Raw genomic sequence first — 16,888 nt, forward strand, 5'->3', positions numbered from 1 at the left:
TAGTGGGAGTGGGTGGGTAGGGGAACAGAGGTGGGGGGAGGGGTATGGGAATCTTTCGGGATAGCATTTGAAATGTAAATAAAGAAAATAATAAAGAATAAATAAAAAAAAAAAAATAAGAAAGGAAAATCTCTCCCACCCCAAAGAACACTGTCATGAAAGGACTTGGAAGAATTACCACAAGCTGTATTTCAAAGTTAATTATATACAGTTAAGAGTGTTTTAATTTATCATTTTCCCCTCTCTTTTTACGAATACAATTATATCATCTGAGAAGTTGGGATCTACAACTCAACTGCCTGGGTGAGGCTGGGCTCTGACAATCCTGCATCCTTGAGACAGTTTCTCACCCTCTCTATTTAAAGCAGTGGTTCCCAGCCTTCTGAACACTGTCACTCTTTAGCACAGTTCCTCATGTTGAGGTGACCCCTAACTATAAAATTATTTTATTGCCACTTCATAACCATAATTATGCTTTGTTAATTAAGCTATTACAAACTGTAATGAAAATACATGATATGCAGGATATCTGATAATGTGAACCCTGTAAGAGGTCATTCCACCCTCAAAGGGGACACAACCCACAGGTTGAGAACCACTGATTTAGAGCGAGTGCTCATTAGGTATTGCAGGTGACCCCTGTTAACAGCTGGTTTTCCCCCTCTGTGTGGGAGACCACACCCAGAGCCTTGTATGTTTGTCACCTCTAACCTGAAGCCCCAGAACCTTCTTCACTGGGACTGAGGAGACGACCCAGCACCCTACACATACTAACTAAGCAAGTTCTAACACTAAGCTGCTTCGACGATCACATTATGGCCTTCAAAATCATTACCCATTCCAAAGGTCATGGTTAACTAAAACATTAAATTACTCTTAAAATGGAAAATACTGATAGAGAATAGATTTACTAAAAAGCTTTTAGGTCAGGCATGGCACCACATGCCTATGTATAATCCTAGCAATCTGGAGGCAGAGGCAGGGGAATCGGGGTTGAAGGCAAGCCTTGGCTGTAAGTTCAAGGTCAAAGTAAGCTACATGAAACCCTTCTCAAAACAAACAAAAATCCTTTCACTGAACTGCACATTAAATAGCTGTGGCGTGGAGGTACCTGTAGGTGTCATCTGGATACGTCCTGGTGATATAATCTTGGAATTCCACATATGCCTTTTCCTGAAATTTCTCAATTAGCTCCATGTTCTCCAGGCCTGGGTGATCTAAGACATAAAGAATATAGGTATTCCAGTTACGAATGCTCATTTAATAACTCATGGGACTGGGAGACAGAGGACAGAGGATTTAACAGTTCATTTGACAGAGATGCCCCACATACAATGTTTTGTTCCTTTATTCCATAAGTACTTGCTGAATACACCAACAGTGTATTGTAGCCAGAAGTAACTATTATAACATCTAGTAAAAACCAGACCACTGTGTGCTACTAATATTTTTTCTCAAAAGCAGTGTAATGATTTTTGTTTAGCTTTTTTTCTTTTCTTTTTTTCTTTTCTTTTCTTTTTTCTTTCTTTTTCTTTTTTCTCTTTCTTTCTTTCTTTCTTTCTTTCTTTCTTTCTTTCTTTCTTTCTTTCTTTCTTTCTTTCTTACCATTTTATACTCAACAACATAAAATAACCTAAAAGACTAAATTTAAAAGCACCCATAATCCATGAAATATTTGCAGGTTGTGTTTGTTAAGGAGTCACCCAGATACGGTCAACTTTAAAAGTATTTATGAAATTAAGAATTACAAACCTTTTTATATCTCTATCAGAAAATCATAATGAAGGAACATGACATCATCTACAAAACATTTTGATAGTCTTATTTCACAAAATAGAAATATTTAAAGTAATACCATCAATTTATAGCTTAACTTTTCAATTTTACCCAAAGAAAAATAAAATCAGCAAACTGGTTATGCTCAAATGGAGATACACGTGGGCTCGAGTATGTCTCATTGGTGGAGCTATTGCCTGTCCTGTCTAAGGGCCTATGCTGGATCCACAGTGCCACAAAGAAAATAAAGGAAATGAGTAAGATCAGAAATACAGACGACTGGCTCACGGGAAGCACATGGCCTGCCCTCTCCCCTGAGTCCCAGCCCTGGGCTTGTGTGAAACACTCAATAGTGCATAAGCTTTCATTATCTTACTCATACCACTGAGAGGATGAAGCAGGCTCGCTTGGACAATTTTATTAGGACACATAGGAACAGAATACCTGTGGAGTGGAGGCACAGACCTTCAAGGACTATAGATTTCCCCTATTCACAAACCGGAGTTTGAGGCCTCTTTACTGACAGAAAACTAGACACTAGAAGGCAAGCAAGAGGCCCATCTTCCCACGTCTGCAGCTTCCATCCAACCCTGAGAATGTAACGAACCCTGGACACAGCAACAGTGGACTTACATTCCGGCTTTAATAGAGCCTAATGATACAGACCTAAGAACTCAAATAATACAAGCCTATATGCTCTACTGATTTTCTGTGCAGATAGCTGATATCCTTAACACCAGATTTAAAGTACAAAATTCGATGATTTTTAGCATCTTCAGAGTTTTACATTCATCACAATGTAACCGTGAGACATTTTTATGACACTAAAGCAACCTGCCAACCAGTAGCAATCAGTCCTCAGCTCCCCACTCCCTGACTGATTTACACTCTTCCTCACATTTGCCTATATGGGATTAGTATGTATGCCTGTGTGAGTAGCATCTTCGGTTAGCATGTTTTCATCCTGTCACAGTTTATATCAAAACTTCACTCCATTTTGAGCTAACACGATTCCATTGTATGCATATATTACATATATATTATACCCATCTGCCTTCTCTCTGTATGTGTACGTATGCAGGCACATATGCCACAGTGCATGTGCATTTCTGGAGGCCACAGTCTCACAAGAGTTGGTCCTTTTACCTTGTGGGTCCCAGGGATTTGCACTTGGGTTACCAAGGTTGGCAGCAAGCACTGGCTGAGCCATTCCACCAGTTTTACTTTCTTAGGTGTTGTGTTGAGACAGGGTCTCATTTAACCAAAGCTGGCCTCAGATTTGCTAGTAGAAAAGGTTATCCTTGAATCTTGGTCATCTTGCTTCTATGCACCAAGTACTTACAGGCATATCCCACCAAGCCCAGCTTCCATCACTTTGAATGGACAATTACCTAGTGTGCACATTTTGGCTATGACTGGTGCCAACACAAATATTCACGTCCAGATTTTTATGTACACATATAATTCTGTATTTTGAGACCAATAGGAATTGAATATATGCTTAATTTTTGGGGTGTGTGTGTGGCATATGTCCTTGTTATTACAGGTGTGTGCATGTGTGTGTGGAGGCCAAAGGTGGCTGTCAGGCGTCTTTCCTCTCTGCCTTCACATTTTGAGACAGGGTCTCTCATGGAGCTTGTCCATTTGGCTAGGCTGGGTGGCCAACGAGCTCCAGAGATCTGACTACTCTCAGTCCCCAGTGCAGGGACGCAGGTATGAGCTGCTGTGCCTGGCTTTTTACAGTGATTCTTGGGAGTTCTTCTAGCTCGGGTCCTTGTGCAAGGCTGTGCTTGCAAGGCAGGCCCTTTACCCACTGCACTATTTCTCTAGGCTCCTTTTGTTTAATGTTTTCAGCAGGTGCTGAGCTCTTGCCCCTGGTGATTGCACCATTCCAAACTCCTACCTGCAGTGGAGAAGAGCGCCATTGTTTCCACACCATCAAATACATTAAAGAGACACACCCATCCTGGGCCTGGTGGTGTATATCTGTAATCTGGATTGGTTATCTGAGGCAGAAGGACTGCTAAACATGCAGGTCGAGCCTGGGCTACATGGCTGAGACCCAGTCTCACTAAATAGATGAGGAAGGAGATGTAAGGATGCTTTTCTGTACCGGGACTGAAGAGGACGATGGCCTTGAGGTAGGCATACTCATGCCCGTCGATGCAGAGCTTAACCATGCTGTTGCAGAACTCCTGTAGCTTGAAGATGTGCTCCATCAACGACTTCCTCCTTTCCGGGGACATTTTATCTTTAAAACACAAACACATACTTCCAATTGCCATCTAAAGTGTCTGACTCTTCTCACGCACTTCCCTTCTCGCTTTGTCATCAGTAAGGGATGTAATCAACCTCTTTACAGACTGAGGCTTCAAACTCAGAATCTCTGCAAAGAGGGCCAAAGCTAAGAGCTAACCTTCTGATAGTGCTCCCTCAAGAAAAAGTAGAGACCCCAAGCCAGCATTCCCGTCTGAGATGATACCCCTTTGGATATAGAGGAATCTGTCCGGGAAAACCAAAACCAAAACCAAAAACCACAGCCCAAGTTCAGAGGGCCAAGGATGTCCCTCAAACCGGTAGAGCAATTATTTAGCATTTAGGAAGCCCTAATTTGATGCCTAGCACTGCAAAAGGCCTGGTGCATCAGCAGTTCAAGGTCATCCTTTGATACTTAAGGATCTGGAGCCAGAAGAGACCCTGACTCTAACGAAACAAAGAACAAACAATAACAGCAAAAACCAAACCAAACCAAGCGAACACCAAAGTCCAAAAGACTCAAATGTTTATAACAGGATTTTATTTAAGCTTTACCATTTGAAAAAATAATGAGGGAAAAAAAACATTTTAGAAACTCTAGCAGAATAAAAACAAAAGCGGAGCAAAACACATTACTTAGACCAGAGAAATTTGAGAAAAACATAACCGATCTAACAGGGCTCTGTGTAAAACACATCCCGACTGTGTCGTAGACCTCAGCTTTCCCAAAGGTGTGCTGTGGAACACAGAAGCGGGTAGAATGATTCAGGACCCGGGTCAGAAGGGGGCCTGATTCTGCGCTTTCTCATAGGTGAGGTTTATGAGGAATCTCAGCCCTTTATGAGGAAGCAGATGAGTTTAAAACCCTGTAAAGGAGAAACCGTCAGCGGTGCATACCTCCAGTCACAGCACCTTGGGAGGCTGAGGCAGGAGCATGGCTTAATACAGACTAAGATGCACAGTGAGTTCTAGGTGAGCTGGGGACTACAAAGTGAGACTCTGACCCTTGTATGAACAAGGAAAAGAAAGACAGGGAGGAGGGAGGGAGAGAGGGAAAGCGGGAGGAAGGGACAAAGGAAAGATAACGTGTGAAGTAATGAGTAGATAGCGCATGGCTGTTGGCCAGCATGTGGGTTGTGGGGTGTTGAAGGAAAGGGAATCTCAAAAAGACACTAACATGTTGTCTTGAAAAAAACTAATGCCAACCAAAAGTACAAAACAAAGAAAAACAGAATGTGCTAAGGGACTAAAAATGTCTAAGTTATTCCCGAGCTTGAAGGAAGCAGACTTTTAATTGCTCGGCCATTTTCAAAAATTTTAAAGTTACTTATTCTTTGCTTCCTCAGCTTCAGCATGAAGAAAAAAAAAAGTAAGGACTCCATAACTTCCCAGTTCTCTCTTCTTTCAAAGTTGCTTGTGGCCGCTAGGCATGGCGGCCTGACCACCACGTCTTAAGTGCTCAGGAGGCAGAGGTAGGTGACCCCTATGATGCTCCAGGACAACCACGTGTGTACAGTGAGACCATGTCTGCATACAGGTCTGGCTCTCTAGCCCATGACAGCCTTGAACTTGCACCTTACTAGACCAGTTAACTCCTCCGAGTACCGCAGTGCCCACACGTTCCCATTCTATTTAGATGAGACAATAGACTCTAGGGAACTGATTCAAGACCAGGTCATCATGTGACTCTAGGGGTTATTAGGGGAAAAAAATTAGCTTTAGAATTGGGAGAGAGGTACACGCGCTGAAGTATTTTATCATTCTCTACCTACAGGCAAATCTACATGGATGTTTATGTACCATACAATGTGGTGGGTGGTCCCTGCCAGAATACATGTTGGAATCTGCTAAAGCAGTGGGGTTGGGAGGCAAGCCTTGTAAGGGGGATTAATGTCTTCACAGTTGGACTCATTCTTGGGAGACAGGTCATTAAAAGCAAGTTTGGATTCTTTGGTATATCAAATGTATTCTCTCCTGGAGACACTGATTGATAACCCAGCCTCAGGTGTTATGTTTTAGTGATGAAAAGTTGACTTCTGAGCTTTTCAGACTTAAATATTACTTGCCTTAATGGTGTCTTTCTAATTTAAAAATATTTTGGATGAGTAGTGTGATTATCAAATGTCAAGATTACCCATGGAAAAAGGTAAAAACATCAAGACAATCATCACCGTATCTAACTTTGGCCACAGCTCCCTGTACATCTGTGAAAACATAATAATTAAAGGTCTGTTTTTACCTTGCTGAAGGCTACTGTGAAGACAGTTGACAAACGTCGCTAATATAGTTGCCACATTCATCACTTGCCAGCACTGGGCAAGACCGAGGGTGAAGAGTTCATTCCAATACGCTTTTACCAGCGATATGCTGTTTTCCTGCCTAGTAAAAACAGACACAAAAGGACATGTCAGATATAAACTTCACATTGATGGTATACTTAAAAAAAATACCAAATTGAAATAAACAAACAAACAAACAAATAAATAAAAATCACCAAATTACAACTATTCTAGAAGACCCATGGGTGGGTAGGGACCTGAGAATTCTGGGCTTTGTACAGTTGACAAAAGAGCACCTAGAAAGCCGAATCCCAACTAGTTCACAATCAATTAGCAAGTTCACAAGAACAGCTGCAGGAAGACTTCCAGTGATGCTCAGTGTTCAGTAGTGTTGGATGCATTTCTAAATATGGTCCTGCCTTCTCTGAATGTTCTTTCTCGACCTAATATCCAGTTAACAAGCCCACTCCTTCTTTGAGGGTGAGATTGGAGATTTCCTTGCTGTGCTGCTGAGGATTCAACACTGACCACAGGGCCTTGAGTCAGTCCTGGGCTGGGAACTTACAGTTGTGTATTTACTGACTGACTTTTGCTTGAGGCACAGTTTCACCTTGAGGATTTGGAACAACGCACTGTCCTCTCACCTCAGCCTCCCCAGTACTAGGACCTCAGGCATGCACCATGACATCTGGCTTCAGAGCTTGTTTCTTTGACGAAATGCCCTCTTATAACACGCCTCTCTCCTTTCCAGGTCCTCTTCGTGCTTACCTGTGCATCCAGTCAGAGTTGGTGCAGATTTCCTAGCTTCCTACTGAGCAGTGTTAGGGGCCTGTCTGCCACACTACCCAGAAGTCAACAGTTCTCTCATGCATTTCTGCACTGCAGTGGACAGCTCTAAGTACATTGCACATAGAAAAAAAAATCTGCCTTTTGCTTTTATGTTTGTTTGATTTTGCTTTTATCTTTGAGGATATAGAGAAAAGGCAGAAGTGAGGTCTTTAAAAAGACAGAGAAGCTATAAGTGTGGGTCTTTTTACAAGAAAAAAAAATCTTCAAACCAAACCAATATTTTCTTATAAGATAATTAAATGGAAAGATTTCTTCCCTTTCTCCAGAGTGATTCAAGTTAGTAAGGTTGTGCTGCTAAGACCATGCTCGCCCCAATGACTGCACATAAATTGCTTCCTTCTTGAAAATGCCACAAGGGGTCAGCAAGATGGTCCGAAGGTAAGAGTGCTTGCCTTTAAGCCCAAGCACCTGCCGATCCCTGGGACCCGCACAGTGGCAGGAGAGAACTTACTCCTGCATGTTACCCTCTGACCATGTGTGTGCTATGCCATGCTCACCCCCATCTCCCAAATAAAACATCAATTATAATGTAACGAAAAAAGAAACTTACAACTTTGTGTTCCTGGCACGCTTAAGCACACTCAGCACATTTACATCAAAGATAATAATAAAGAGCCACAAAGGCCAGCTAACATTTAGGAAGAAGTTGGATTGGGTTATGTGTGTGTATGCACAAAGCATGTGGGACGTTGAGGCAGGAGGATTGTATGAGTAGATGGTTAGCCTGGACTGCAGAATGAGTTCCTGGCTTGTCTGCACTACAATGTGAGATGTGTCTCAAACAAACCAACAAACAAATAAAACAAACAAACAAACAAACAAAAACTCCAAGAGTTTACAAAGCAGTTTTCCTCCTGGGAATAACTTGGGTGAGAATTTTATTTCCGTATGTGGGAAGGATGGTCTGTCACCAGAAGAAACTGGCTGTGAAATAAACTTTAAGGGAACTCTCAAGTGCAAAGACAACCAGAATTTTTAAACATTCACACAGAAATCAGTCAAGAGAAATCTATCCCAGCCAAAGTCAAGGTTAAAGAAGAAGACACTGTTCAGTTGTCAGAAATGATAAGATCCAGAATCAAGAACAGGGAGGGGAAGGGCATCATTGGTCCACTGCCGAGGTAAGCATTAAGTGGTCAAGCTTCCTGGGAACAGCGTCTAACACATGCCTTCAAAGACACAGCAATAACACACACTGACAAGATGTGCTTGGTGGCCCTGGATAGAATAAAGAAGCTGGCAACAGCCTGTGACCATGGGTAGAGATGCATATGTAAGCCTTCCATAAAGTAGGCAGCCAATAGGAACAGAGGGAACTCGACACGTGACGCAGGAAGCTTGATAGTGTCATGGGACATCAAGAATAATATGTGCCAATACGTGATGGTGTTTGGATGTGTGATAACCATAGCCTGGAAAGGGCTGGCAGGACACTGAACTCTTGGGTTAGTTATTTCTGGAGAGAAGGTTTCACTTTACGGTTCTATCCTTCAGGGTCACTTTAGGCATGATGAAAAGTCAAAAGCAAACTAGCTGCCATCTAAGCCTCTGATTATAAAAAGAAACCAGGTAGTTAAATCGTGTGGTGGTCTGGAGGAGAATAGACCCCTAGGCTCATATGTTTAAATACTAGGTCCACAATTGGAAGTATTTGGAGGTGTGGCCTTATTGAAGGAGGTATGTCACAGGGGTTGACATCGAAGTTTCAAAAGACCCAAGCCATTCCCAGTACCTCTGTGCCTCTTGCTTGAGGCTCAAGGACCATACCTGCCTGGCTAGTGTGGTGTCCTTCCTGTCATGATGGTCATGGACTCATGGAATCTGACCCTCGGAAAACATAAGACACCCCCCCAACCCCCATCCCAATCTTTTTTCTTCTATAAGTTGACTTGGTCATGGAGTTTTATCAAAGCAATAGAGAAGTCACTAGGATATACAGTGAACACAGGAAAGTAAAAATAGCTAGGAAAAAAACCCCAGAGCTGGCCTGGGCTGCCCTCGTATTGGAAACACCTTGACCTGTGGAAAAGACCCAGAGAACAGCTTGGATTCAGTGCAGAGGAGGAGAAACGCTGAAACAAGGAGCTGGAGGGGGCAACTGAGAGTGAGCATGAGCTTACTGCCAGAGAGAAAGTCAAGGGGTTAATTGTAGAAATCAATTGCAGGAGGATATCCATCTATTTATTCCAAAGAAAAATCTAGCTGGAGATAGGGTGGTTGACTGTAATTCCGGCACTTTGGAAGCTGACAAAAGAGGAGCAGGAGTTCAAGGCCAACCTGAGCCACATAGTGAGTTTGAGGCTATCCTGGAATCACAGCAAGACTCTGAATCAAAAGCAAACAACCCCCCCCCCAAAAAAAAACCAACCTAAAAAGCTACCATTATGGTCAATGGCAAGAAAGTACTCTCAAATCCTGGAACTATGTTGTTTAAATGATTTGAAAATGGCCATTACATTAGGAGAAGAATTCAACAAGCTCTCCTGTAAGAAGAAGGTTCCTAGGAGAACAGAGACAAACGCTAATATGTGTAGCAAGCACAGGGTCCAGTCTGGCCTCAGCATCTCAGTCACAGCCCTGCTCCTAAGCAGTTGTTTCCGTTCCTAATCTAGAGATATGGAAACTCAGGTAACCTGGTCTAGACACACAGGAGTCAACACACAAATAAACCATTTACTTCTGTTAGGAAATAAGTGACTATCGCCATCACCATGAATACTTGTTCTGACATCCACATAAGTACACCCAGTCTATTTGCCACCCAACACTGAACAGAATCCATGGTCCTTAGAGAAGAATAATCAACAATATGCAATAAATCCACCAAACAGCAGGTTTCAAACCACCAGGCTACAGAAGACTGTTAAAGGAAGCAGAGTTGCTCTAACTTTCAAGTATAGTGTCAATGAAGCTAAGGTACATGACAAAGACGGCTGTGGCAAATGGTGGTGGCCTGGAACTTTTGTTTCTAAGAATCCAGGCAGAGTCGGGCATGGTAGCGCAAGCCTGCAATCCCAGCACCCAGGAGACGAGGACAGGAGGACTGACAGGAGTGTGAGGTTAGCCTGGGCTAGGCCCTGTTGGAAAAAAGCTCAGGGGAGAAGAGGCTGTGAAATAACTCGCCAGGTAAAAGTGCTCACTGCTGAGCTGATGACGTGACTCCAGTCCCTGAAACCAGGAGAAGTTGTCCTCTGATTTCCACATGTGTGCCTTGTAATGCATGTCTCACACACACACACACACACACACACACACACACACACACACACAACACACACACACACACACACAGAGAGAGAGAGAGAGAGAGAGAGAGAGAGAGAGAGGGAGAGAGAGAGAGAGAGAGATATGCATACTCACATGCACACACACACACAAATGTAAAATAAAATAACTACTCAGAGTGGGCAGGCCTGCTGCTGCCTACACTGTAGGCAAGTTACACCAGCTAACCCCAGCTTCTTCATCTGAGGAACCTCAAAATCATGCAGGATGAATTTCCTACACATTAACCTACAGATCCTAAACAGAAAATCAACATTCCTACTAACTATAGAGGCCTGTATAAATACAAATGAGGACATTAACCAATCCCCCACCTACTAAGTCATCAGAGCAAACATGCCTGACTATTGTCTGAGTCTCTCTCTAAAACTAGAGTTCTGTGGACGATCTCTGTATCCAGTCAGAAAAATCCAGCCCCCACATCAGTCAGATTTATCTCCACACAGCTGAGTTTCCCACCATTAGCATCCAGCTCTTATCTGATTAAGTCAACCCATAAAAAGGATTTAAAGATTATCTAGGCAGAGATAGGAAGTGAGAGTTTATGTAGCAGCTAATGGCCTGGATTGTTAGTTCCACAGCTAGCCTAATTGAGAGTTCTATGGCTGCTGCACAGAAACTGATTTCCAATACAGAGCACAGAGACAAGCGGCTGCCACTGTAAAATTAATTATTCTATAAGCAGAAACCTCAGGCCCTACTCTTGGTTTCTTGAACACCCAGGCTGTTTCCACAGGATAAGCACATTCAACAGAAGTATTTAAAAGCAATGGTGGTGTGACTAATTGAAAGAGTTCAGATCAGACCTCCAATTCTTTTCTAAAATCATGCAGCTTATCCAGGGAGGCGGGGTACAGCTCTACATTGCTTTCCTGGCCTAAGTGTCAGTGACCAGCTTGGCTATGGCATTTAATGTCCAACAATTCATATGTTTTTGTACCATATTTTATTGTCTTAAAAAATTTTGGAAGATTACTAAAAAGTTGAATATTTTTTCTGAGACAGGGAAGACTCATTCAAAGGTTACATACTCAAAATCAGGCCTCTGCTCTGTGAAATTATAGATGGCTGATTATCTAGGAACCTAATCATGGTGTCAGCTATGTCCTTGGGAATCAGGGCTCATGTGTTGCTCAGTTATAGTCAAAGTATCAAGTGACAGGAAGGGTAGTTATGTGTATATGTCAAGTGGGAAAACAGATGAAGAAAGAAGGAAAGAGAGTGGTCGCACAGTCAGGAGGATCCTGGGAGGGAACAAAACCTGCTGACTACAATAGGCTTGGCACTTTCACTGTCACACGCCGGTTACTTTAAACAAAGGGCTGGCAAACTTCTGTAAAGGTTTGGTTTCTTGGAGCAGATCACTTTCCATTTCATTTGGTTGCTTCAACACAGAACGCAGGCAAAGCATTGGTATAATGGTCACTGGACAGTTTTGATTCATTCTTTGGGAGGAGACTAGATGATTGGAAAATAATCACCTCTTATTTTAAACAAAGCCAGGTATGCAAGTATAGCTTGCTGATGTTATGCCTGGGACAAATATTGAAACAAGGTTGTTGTTGGAGGTGGGGGGTGGGGTGGGGACAACTGCCTAATAGGAGAACCCAGCCTTTGACACTGCACAAGGCACTGCCATCTACAAAGTTCACTCAAAGATCACATCATCAAATTGCAATAAATAAATAAAATTAAATAAATCACAAAAAATCCTATATCGCTATTTCATTTTCTGTTAGGCTGCATTTATAGCTATCCTTGACTGTGTGTGCCCCATGGCCCTGAGGCTGGACATTCCTGAGTTCTAATACATCCTTTCTTTAAAAAAAGAAAGTGTGCATGTGTATTTTTCCACCATGTATGTCTGTGCACCAATACATGCCTGGTGCCAGCTGCAGAGTCAGAGAGAGGGTATCAGGATCCCTGAAACTGGAGTCAAGAAGGCTGTGGGCTACCAGGTGGGTGCTGGGAATAGAACCTGGGTGTTCTGCAAGAACAGACAGTGCTCTTAACCACTGGACCTCTCTCCAACCCCCAGACACTCCTATCACTGAGTTATGGCCATTGCCAATACTGGCCAGTTGGTCCTCTCCACTTACCCAGATTATTAACCTGTTCAAACTATAAAACACAGCTACTCTTCCACACCAAGGAAACAGAGAAAATGGTGGTTAGCTATCATGAATTACCATCAACTGTCACAGGGCTGGAATGGTGGAGCATTTCTCTACTGTCATATAAAACCTCCCCAAATAAACTTCTTGTTTCAATACATGTGTGCCACAAAAATCACATTTATATTCAAGGACTTCAAAACACTCACCCTAGCGCCTGGAAAGAAGGTATGGAGAGTGCCCAGTGCATCGATAAGAACAGCAGTCTGGAGGCCGACTCCCCAATGTAGTGCACATTCAGGTACTCGGGCATAGGAGAAGGCATGGTGAGCTAGCATGAACAGGGATTTAGGTAAATTATCTCATGGCTTCAAGTTCTAAATGATCAGTTCTCTGAAAAACTTGAATATAAATATAACACATCATATAGGAATCTGATAACTTCAGCTAAAAAAACCTTAATCATTCAGGTCACTGGATATTACATCAGTGCTTAGGCGGGATGAGCAGATCACAAACTCTGTCCAGGTGACATCCAGACACTCTCACCTAATGGCCGTCAATCATGAGACAATCTGGTTTGCTTTATGAAGTTACTGTCTTGGTACAGTGGTGTCTTTTCTTCCCCTCTCCCTTTTCTACCAATGGGACAGAGTAAATTTCAGTGTCAGAAGCAGTCCTGTATGCCGAAGAGTCCTTCATTTAGGCTACAGTTGTGCCCTTGGAGATAGCAGGTAGCCAGAGTGAAGCAGGCCTGCTGGTGACAACCGAGGACAACATGGGCCCAGACACTCGGCACAGGTATGGCCAGAAGGAAGCAAAGCAAAGCATACGGGAACCAGGCTCAATACTGACACCCCTAGGCTCAACACTGACACCCGTCAATTCTTCAAAAAGCAGTATCACTCTATCCTAAAATATTGTTACTAAATACAAAAGTATGTAAAAAAAAAAAAAAAAAAGGGCTCTATGGGAAAAATGTTCATAGGCAAGCAACTGAAAGGTTATTAGTTTACATTATTATAAACAAATCAATAAGTGTAAAATTTAATATTGTTTGACCTTAGATAGTTATTTTAAGTGTCTGACACAGTGATAAGGCACCCTCTGCCTAAATACTTCGGAAATCATTCTGAAAATCTCAAGGGGAGATGACACTACTGCACATGACCTGTGTAAGAACCACTTTTCCTGTCTTGAAGCAGTAATATAGACCTCGGCGAGGACCCAGGGAAATGTCTACTCACAGTGACTGGCAGCTAAACCAGAGGAGATCTGGCTGTTAATCTACCATTGGAAAATTGAGTTATAGCTTGTGACCTTGAACATTGTTGAACAACCTGAATCCAAAAAAATCTCAACTTGGAACCATTTTGAGATCTATGCTTGATATTTCTGACATTAGCATGTATTGGAGTTCTGCATCAACAATGTTCTACTAGCAATGCCTCTGAATAGCCACCGCCAAACCTGAGACACTGTTACCTTTCTGGTCCCAGGCACCATTTCTAAGTCTATTCTAGAAAAACACACATACACACAAGAAGTCATTGTCCATTGTAAGGCTGTCTGTGGTAGTTTTGCTTCTAACAGTGACTATAGAAAACTGAAATTTCCATCACTAGCAAAAAGAATACTGTCCACTGTAGAATATCTTATAAGTATTAAAATGAGTTAAGACAAGTTGAGATGATAGTAAGAGGGAAAATCTGCCAGGTGTGGTGGGGTACAGCAGGAATCCCAGCTTTGAGAGGATGAGGCAGGAGGACCACAAGCTTTAAATTGAGGCCAGTCTGGTCTATGCAGGAAGCTCTAAGCAGTCTGGGCTCTGAGGCAAGGTTTGCTCTAAAACAAAACAAAACAAGACAAAACAAACAACCCCCCCTCACAGTCACCTAAGTAGAAAAAAAAAATAGCAAAATAACATGTCGATGATGGAGCTTCTGCTGACGTGTGAGCCTTACTACACAGGGACATGGAAGGGCAGGAGACTACAGACGGTGGACAGTGGCTGCCTGTGGGGTTGGGTGGGGTGTGTAGCTGCATCATATGTATTTTTCTTTCACTGTGTGTGCTCCTGTGTGTGTATGTGCACATGTGGGCATGCTCAGGCAAGCTGGAAGACAGCCTCATTCCTAACACTTCACACCGTCCATCTTTTTGTTGAGAAAGAACCTCTCACTGGCCTGGAGCTCAAGTTCTGACTGGCTGGCTAGACGCGGGGAAGCTGGTCTCTGTCTCCATTACAAACGTGCAGCATCATGGCTAGTGTCTGTTTGCTTATTTAGCATGGATTCTGGAATTCAAATTCAGGCCCTGGCTTGCAAGACTTTACCGACAGAGCTATCTTCCCAACTGTTAATAATATTTCCCTAGGGGACTCGTACAGCTTTAATCACATTCTAAAAGCTATCTATGACAACCAAACAGATCAAAATATTTTCATCAATAAGATATAAAAGTTTTCTATAAATGTCAGATAAAATTAAAAAAACAAGGGCTGGAAAGATGGTTCATTGGTTAAGAGGAGTGGCAGCTTATCCAGAGGAGCCAAATCTAACTCCCAGTACCCATATGGTGGCTAGCAACTTTTATAACTGCAGTCACAGGGGATCTAACACTCTCTTCTTACCTCCAAGGGCACTGCATACATATGCTGTACAGGTATCTCTGCAGGCAAAACATCCATACATCTAAACATTTTTTAAAAATGTTAAGTAGAAAAGAAAACTTAAAGTTAAATCAAGATCAGGTAAGCAATTTAAATAGCCCTATAACCCCTAGTGAAATAGAAGCAGTCATTAAAACCTCCCAACCAAGAAATGCTCAGGGTCAAAGATTTTATCACAGAATTCTGCCAAACTTTGAAAGAAGAGCTAACACTAATACTCCTCAAGTTATCTTACAATATAGAAAAAAAGAACATTCCTCATCCATTTGATGAAGCCACAGTCACCCTGATACCCAAACCATAAAAAGACTCAACAAAACAAGAGAATTACACGTTTCCCTTATGAACACAGATGCAAAAATACTCAATAAAATACCTGCAAACAAAATCCAAGAACACAAAAAACATCATCCACCATGATCAAGTAGGCTTCATCCCGGAGATGCTCAGTATACAAAAAAACAGTAATATAATCCACCATAAACAAACTCAGGGTTGGAAGGAAAACACACACACACACACACACACACACACACACACACACACACACACCTCATTAGATGCTGAAAAAGCCTCTGAAAAAATCTAACATCCATTTATGATAAAAGACCTGAGGAAATGATTAGGGATACAAGGGACATACCTAAATATAATAAAGGCAATTACAAGCCAATAGCCAACGTCAAAATTAAATGGAGAAAAACTTAAAGCAATTCTACTATAATCAGAAATAAGACAAAGATTGGCTATTCTGACTATATCTATTCAATATAGTACTTTAAGTTCTAACTTGAGCAATAAGACAACTAAAGGAGATCAAGGAGGTAGAAATTAGAAACAAAGAGTCAAAAGTATTGTAATTAGCTGATGACATATTATACATTAGTGAACCTACAAATTCCACCAGGGAATGCCTACAGCTGATAAACACTTTCGGTAAACTAACTGGACACAAAATTTACTCAAAAAGATCAGTAGCCCTCCTATATGTATATATGTCAAAAAGTGGAGAGATTTCTCAGCAGTTAGGAGCATAGGTTGCTCTTCCAGAAGACCAAGGCTGCTCGATTCCCAGAATCCACAAGACAGTTACTAATCATCAGCAACTCGAGCTTCCTGGCATCCAACAGAGGACAAACAGACTGAGAAGGAATCAGGGAAACAGCACCCTTCCAAATAGCCTCAAGTAATCTGAAATATCTTGAAGTAACTCTAACCACAGAAGTGAAAGACCTGCATGATAAAAACTTCAAGTCTTTGAAGAAAGAAATTAAAGAAGTCATCAGAAGATGGAAAGACATAGGAAAAATGGCCAGCCTGCCGAAAGCAAACTGAGATTCCGTGTAATCCCCAACAAAATTCCAACACAATTCTTTACAGACCTTGAAAGGACAATTCTCATCTTCATATGGAAAAACAGAAAAAAATCAGGGTAGATAAAACAATCCTGAACAATAAAAAACCTGCTGGAGGTGTCACCATCCCTGATTTCAAACAAAGCTTTAGTAAGAATAACTACTTACTATCAACATAAAAACAGACATGTTGATTAATGAAATTGAATTAAAGACTCAGGCATAAATCTGCACATCCATGGACACCTGGTTTGTTTTTTTTTTATAAAGAAGTCAGAAATACACACTTAATAATAATAATAA

At 41.9% G+C, this 16,888-nt stretch overlaps 1 protein-coding gene across 2 annotated transcripts in view; it reads right to left on the reverse strand.

Moving 5' to 3' along the window:
* The window catches only part of Nr2c1 (nuclear receptor subfamily 2 group C member 1), a 58,671-nt gene that overhangs the window by 10,923 nt on the left and 30,860 nt on the right, over positions 1-16,888 (reverse strand). For both annotated transcript variants that reach the window (XM_021204807.1, XM_029542615.1), the window contains exons 10-13: positions 12,769-12,890; positions 6,272-6,411; positions 3,890-4,027; positions 1,112-1,217 (exon numbers count right to left, since the gene is read on the reverse strand). In XM_021204807.1, the coding sequence (XP_021060466.1) occupies positions 1,112-1,217; positions 3,890-4,027; positions 6,272-6,411; positions 12,769-12,890 (506 nt within the window). The remainder of the gene's footprint in view (positions 1-1,111; positions 1,218-3,889; positions 4,028-6,271; positions 6,412-12,768; positions 12,891-16,888) is intronic.

Source organism: Mus pahari, chromosome 9 (genome assembly GCF_900095145.1).
Source record: "Mus pahari chromosome 9, PAHARI_EIJ_v1.1, whole genome shotgun sequence".
Lineage (NCBI taxonomy): Eukaryota > Metazoa > Chordata > Mammalia > Rodentia > Muridae > Mus > Mus pahari.